The 6,896-nt window shown below is 33.7% G+C and overlaps 1 protein-coding gene across 1 annotated transcript; it reads left to right on the forward strand.

Moving 5' to 3' along the window:
- Positions 1-2,941: 2,941 nt before the first annotated feature.
- Positions 2,942-4,634, forward strand: LOC138312442 (E3 ubiquitin-protein ligase TRIM56-like). The gene has a single exon (XM_069253315.1). The coding sequence runs from the start codon at positions 2,942-2,944 to the stop codon at positions 3,734-3,736; it is 795 nt and encodes a 264-aa protein (XP_069109416.1). The 3' UTR covers positions 3,737-4,634.
- Positions 4,635-6,896: the final 2,262 nt, after the last annotated feature.

The following is a 6,896-nucleotide window of genomic DNA, read 5'->3' on the forward strand; positions in this document are numbered from 1 at the left end:
TTACACTAAATTAGTTGTTCATTTATATATTGAACAAGTGTACAAGCTATTTATTTACACTAAATTAGTTGTTCATTTATATATTGACCAAGTGTACAAGATTATTTACACTAAATTAGTTGTACATTTATATATTGACCAAGTGTACAAGATCATTTACACTAAATTAGTTGTACATTTATATATTGACCAAGTGTACAAGATATCATTTACACTAAATTAGTTGTACATTTATATATTGACCAAGTGTACAAGAGGATTATTTACACTTAAGTAGTTAAACATTGATAAACTGAGAAAATGTACAACTACGTCAGAGTAAATGACCATGTACATGATTGTCAATATAGAAAGTTTCAATCTGGTAGTTATATTTTGTCAGACTCTAACGGGCCATCGTACATTACAGATCATTGCTCATGCCGATACGGGGAAACCCGGTCACAGACGTACGATATTTTAACCTCACATTGTGGACTTAGCAGATCGGACGAAGTTTCCTTTAATTGTCAGTTTTGAAGACTAGGTTATGAGAAGCATCCTACAGCAGATAGTTCAGGTAAATAATTTAACTTTTGAAAAAAAAAATTTCATTTTTATTTGGAAATAGAGGATGGTCATTGATTTATACTATATGTGGTTATAAAAATATCATAGCCAGACCCTGCACAGAAAGTTAACAATGGACGAAACACATCGTTTTTTGCTTCAAAACACTTAAAACAGTGCGTTCAACATTAACGAATCCTTTTATTTTTCACAGCGATTCGTTTAATTACAAAGTGGCTTATCTCAACAATCCTAAAGTTTCCATAAGATGTGTTATAAATACTATAATTGATCATATTTAAATGATGTAAAATTTAGGTAAATAGCCATTAGAGAAATATATTCATTAATAGATATTTCAGGCAAATTCGGTTTAAAAAAAACCCGTCTAAGGTTTTGCCCGCCGAGTTTGTGTGTAGTAATTACCGTGACAGATTGCACTAAATCATATGCGATACCGCTGTAACCGTGTGCCCGCAAACCTACGTCCCAAGTCCCCAAATGAATTTTTTATTTTCGGTTTTTATATTAGATTGCCGATATGTTAATTATCTATCTTATTGTTATCTGTCAATGAATGCCTTAAATGATGTACTATTTAAAGTAGGTTTATTTAATAACTCCACTCCAGTATGGTCTTTTGTAAATTACCATTTCACATTTTAGTGTGGTGTTCTGCCTGCTACACTGGATTTTAAATAATCTTTTGTTTTTTATTGTCCTACAAAATACGCCGTGGTTGTTTTACGTGCAAATCCTATTTTAAATGTATACTGAATATACGGATGAATGTCTTACAGACTTCTAATCCCAATTGCAATATCTAAGGAATGATTTTTAGTTTTTGTTGTTTACAGGTGTGTAAACTGCATTTGTTGGACAAATATTTTTAAATGTCGCGCTAACGCGCGTCATATATGAAATATCTGTCCAACAAAAACATAATGTTCCGACAAAATAAAACGTCATATTTAGGTATATAGCCATTAGCGAAATATATTCATTAATATATATTTCAGGCAAATTCGGTTAAACCCCGCCTAAGGTTTTGCCCGCCGACGAGTTGAGTAGTAATTACCGTGACAGATTGCGCTAAATCATATTTTGTCAAGTTCAGAAAGTACACAAAATATAGTTCCACATTAACACTATCTTTTTCATATTTCTCAAATATTTTATATTCTGAACGATAATTTAAGATATTCATTACATTCAAATTGTTTTATTGAAGATAAAAAATCCAGCAACAATATAAGCCAAATCTGATGCGCATTAAATTAATACTACTTGCGGAAATCAGTGTTCCGGTGTATGTATTCTTGCGCGACAACTGACTGCGTATACACAAGTGTAAACGATTTACCAGTTGGTAAGGTTATATAGCAAAGAAAAAAAAGAATTGTAAATATTTAAATTTAAAAAGTTAAAGGAGAATGCATGGCTTTTTTATGTAGTTTTGTTTTATCCGCTGATTAACAATAGTGAAATCTTAATTATAAGTAATTCATTAAATTGACCAACTACAGAATATATTCAAAGAAAATAATTTCTTAATATGAAAAATCAAAGCAATAGCAATGATACTGACATCATCACCGATGCTCTTAATTATAATAAAACACAAAAAGATTTACATTTATGAGTAAACATGCTAATTCTAAAGACAATAATCTAGTTATGGCTTACAAATCCATGATTACAACATGTAATAATTCCATATTTACAACAAGTATTAAAGGTAAATAATACACGGCTATTGTCTCAAAATACAGCATGTCTGTTCAATAAGATTCATTATTTAAATCTTAATGATCTACTATATATACCAATACAATATTCAAAATATGATGATAGCATTATAATTAAAATGATTCTGTTTACAAGTATAAACCATTATGTTAACCTGTAAAGTTAACGTTACACAGCGCAATGTAAAGGGACGTAACTCAATAGGTTTAAATACGATATTGCGGTCAATGCTTTAAGGACATTATTAAAGATGGCTAATTTCAATTACTTTAACGACTTCCATCATTTAATTAATGTTTAATTCATTTTTTTTCTCATGTCAATATCGAAATGATATGTGTTACAACACTGATAAAATATATAAGTTCAATGTATTAACGTATAATCATTAGTTTCCATAAGGGTAAAATATTCCTACTTATACTTTCCCAAAATAAGGACATGCAATGTATTCCTCTTTTCTAGTTAAAACAAAGCAAGTAAAGTTTGTACATATGTAACAATATTTCGTCAATGTGAAGAAAGCTGTGTCCGTATCTCTGATTGTCAGAGCTTTTGTATCATGTTTCATTACTCTGTATCTGTCTAATGTGACGTAATAATTCTGCTGTCAACAGGTGATGATTACACCACAATCAACGCCATGACAGCCAGGGATATTGTAGAGGAAGTCAGGAACGATCTCAACTGTAGTATTTGTTTAGATGTTCTAAATGACCCAAGAATTCTCAGTTGTGGTCATACATTTTGTTTTGAATGTATCCAAAACGCATATACAGCATCTCATCTAACTCATGGAATCTGTCCATTGTGCCAGGAGACGTACTTCGTTCCCAGGAGAGACATAGGGAATCTGCGGAGGAATTTCACCGTCAACAATGTCCTCCACACACTGCAATCAGCAGACTGTCGTTGTGCAGTCTGCCAAAGTCATGATGGTAAATTAATATGTTCGAAGTGTAAACTAAATTTGTGTCGACATTGCTCGCGGAGGGACACGATCAAGTGTAATCATGAACTGCTACAACGAGAGGAACTAGATTCCCGCCCATTTCTACGTGACGTCATACAGGGCAGCAGATCTAAACAAACATGTTCGTCACATCCTGACAATGATGTGAAATTTTTCTGTCACACGTGTAAACGTGTCATGTGTTATACCTGTCGGCTCCTAGAACATCCCCACCACGTCACCGTGGAAATAAACGAAGCTTTGAGGAAACTGCGTGAGAGAAACATTCCTGGTCAGATAGGCAGCAAGGTCCGTAGATTAGACAAAGCCATAGAAAACCTTGCACGGTTTGTTCTAGTGAATCCCTCGATTCAGGAGGTTATTCGCCGATTCCGGGCTCTGAGAACCAACTGTACTGACTTTAGAAAGAGACAAGAACTATCTATTTCAGTTTTGGCAGTGACATCACTATCCTCGATGTACTGAAAGAGATTGCGAGCTAAATACACACCACATGGTGACCAATTTTATAAAAGATGAATAACTATCGTGTGATATTTGGCTGTAATAATAGAATGTCAGTGAATGAATGTAATGATTTAATGACAACGTGTCATCTGGAAAATTTTGTTGATATTACGTATTCTTTGACCCTAATGATTTTAAGGTCCACTACCTTTCCTAAACGGCTTTTAATTGTTAAAATGGAAATGTTAAATGTAAAATAGATTGTATGTTTATTTTTATAACGCGGGTCGTCTTATGTTTGCCGCCGTCGTCCTAATTACCGCGTGTTAGTTGACTATCACTGCGCCAGACGACAAAACAAAGAAATAAATCTTCACTGTTAGCATAGATAACGGATGGAATCTAGCATTCGTTTGGTCTAACTCATCTTAGTCCATCGATACACATTTTCTGATGTTATTGTTGTTTTTAAGAAAATGATTTTTTTTTGTTTCGGTAAGGTAGTGGGCCTTTAATACATAGAGTAAGATATTTCATTTTTTTTTTAAATCTCTTTTACTTTCATGTAATAGTAGTACATTAAATCAGTTTCTCTCTTCTCGCTGTCGTGTTTACTGTAGAGGTTTCACTATGGAATTCGACCTGTAACCTCAATACTTATGAGCATATCTTTCCAATCCTCTCACAGGAGATAAAAGGAGGATAGCGGGATTTTTGGAATAAATCTTGACGTGAAATATTTTTTTGTTATGTACATGTAGGTATTTGTAGTTATGTGATAAAAATATCTTAAATTTGTGTTCATTTCAGATGAGATTTATGAAACTCGTCTCGAAATTTTTATTTTTTCTCGCCAAGGCTCCCAAAAATAAAATCTTCCTTGACACGTTTCAAAAATTCTCATATGAAATGTAAGACCTGTATATAAATGAAGTAGACCTGTATATAAATGAAGTAAACAAATATACGAAAATGTTCCCTGTCGCAGTTAAAACTAAGTTGATATTAAATTGTTTCTGAATATTAGAATATAATTGTAACGCAGAATTTACTGTACTGAAATAATTTTGTTTTTGATGCCTTATGTATGCCAAGATGGGAATCACTTTACATTTACTACTAACACTGTAAAAATAAAATTGTTGACTACAACTTGGCTTCATGGTCTAACTAAAACTTCTCATTTCACTGCACTTTAGATGTAATTATAAGGATTTTCGGCAGATATGATCTAACGTTTCAAGGAAATAAAAACTTGCGCCTCACTACATTGATAAATTTATATTGTAAGATTCAGATTACTTACATGTGTCTGTCCAGTGCAGGAATATCTCAACGCGAGTGAAAGATTTTGTTAACTCGAGGCTTGCTGAGAGTTGACAGCCAAAATCTTTCACGAGGGTTGAGCTATCCCTGTCCACTTGACAATAGAAAAATATTAATTTCGATTTTCTTTTTTATAGTAAGTCCGGAGCTGACCGTTTATACCCTTTTTCACTCACCGCCCAAACGTTTTACTTCAGTGTTTATTATCCCGCCAATCCTACATTTTTAGTGAACTGAAGACATGAGATTACAAGCGTCTTCACGACGTTGCTAATGGTGTAAATAGAAGACGGGACGAAGCTACAATTCATCGAGATTTACAAAAGGTTAAGATTTTAACATGAGACAAGACAACAAGAATACACATATTAAATGTTAACTGTGAGTTTTGCTATTTACATTGCACTGCTTTGCCTCGGTTGATATTGACATCCTCGGGATGACACTAGGCACTGTACAGTCCCCCTCTAATGCAGGTAGTATTTATATAATAGTCATTAATACGTGTCTACACTTCTAGTCCGCTAAACCTGCCTTCATTATTAGGTTTTTCCTTAATATATAGTCAGCTCGCGTTACCAATTAAAAACGTGAAATCGTAGGACAGATTTGGTCTACGCTACGTCAGCGTACTCAGATTGTGATTGGCTGCCGGTTTAATAAAAAAATGTGTTATCGGAGTCTCGGAAAGATTTCATTGTCCAGCGTTGTTTAAGGTCTAAGACCCTTTAAACTAGTGATTTTTGTATGCCTATATGTCCCTTCTTAGGTATACTATAACATAACATAATCGCTAAAATGTGTCTTTGCATCCGTCCTATCCTTAGATATTACTGCTAACGCGTATATTGTTTTGTTGTTTGTACATTTTGGCAAAATGTGAAGAATATTGTAAACACTTGTTAAACATGATGGCTTTTTCGTGACAAAAACATGTTTTTAACCCTGTGGACTAAATTGAATGTACCACAATTTTTTGGCAAGGGGATTACGATCTTTTGGCATATATACGGCAGGGCTCTTTGATTCGTCAAATTAATGCTATCTTATGACTTCATTTTCAAGTAAAGGTATAGAATGTGTAAACCAGCTTCGATCTGAAATATAATATTATTACACGATAATGTTTGAAAGAAGGAATCGGTTGCTACACTAGATATATGCATATTTATTCTATGATATGTAGATTATTGTGGTCCACATCAATATGGTTAACGTTTAAGAGAAAGGTTTGTCAAAAACAATGATACATATCTCACTGCAAGTGCGTTTATTATTGTATCAATACATATGATATAGTATTTATAAATACATGCACTTTAGAAGTGTACCTACTCTCCCAATTACATGATCGTAAAAGAACACTTTGGAATCTTATCTTTTTTTTTCTAGCGTCTCCCTTGAAACTATCCCATCATATTCGTTGAGTTTTCTACTCGTTAAGAAAGGCTCTGTCTGGTTCTGTCTCTTGGTCGAAACACGCTATTACATATAAAGGTGTTTGTTTACTGTGCTGCTAAGCGCTGAGTATAAATGGAATGAGACGACTGGTTTGTCCATAGTCGGTACAATTACCAGCTGGCTAAGGTGGGTTTTTGTGTTGCTTCAGTGGGATAGTACTATAGAAATTTCAGTATTCATGGAGACACAATACGAATATACAGCAACTTCCCAAAGCATACATTCATACACGCATTGGCAACAAACTGCTTACATTGGGAGGCCTGATTGATCGTAGAACGTTAAGCCCAATCAGCTAATGGTTTGAGAAAAATGTTTGACAACAATTATATTTATTCAAAACGTAGGAGATAAATATCCATTAACATTACCATCAGGACCATTTTGGAAA

The sequence above is a fragment of the Argopecten irradians genome, unplaced genomic scaffold, assembly GCF_041381155.1.
Source record: "Argopecten irradians isolate NY unplaced genomic scaffold, Ai_NY scaffold_0322, whole genome shotgun sequence".
Lineage (NCBI taxonomy): Eukaryota > Metazoa > Mollusca > Bivalvia > Pectinida > Pectinidae > Argopecten > Argopecten irradians.

What these genes read in the sequence shown, in the direction of transcription:
- LOC138312442 (XM_069253315.1), top strand. Translation starts at nt 2,942, where the DNA reads ATGACAGCCAGGGATATTGTAGAGGAAGTCAGGAACGATCTCAACTGT.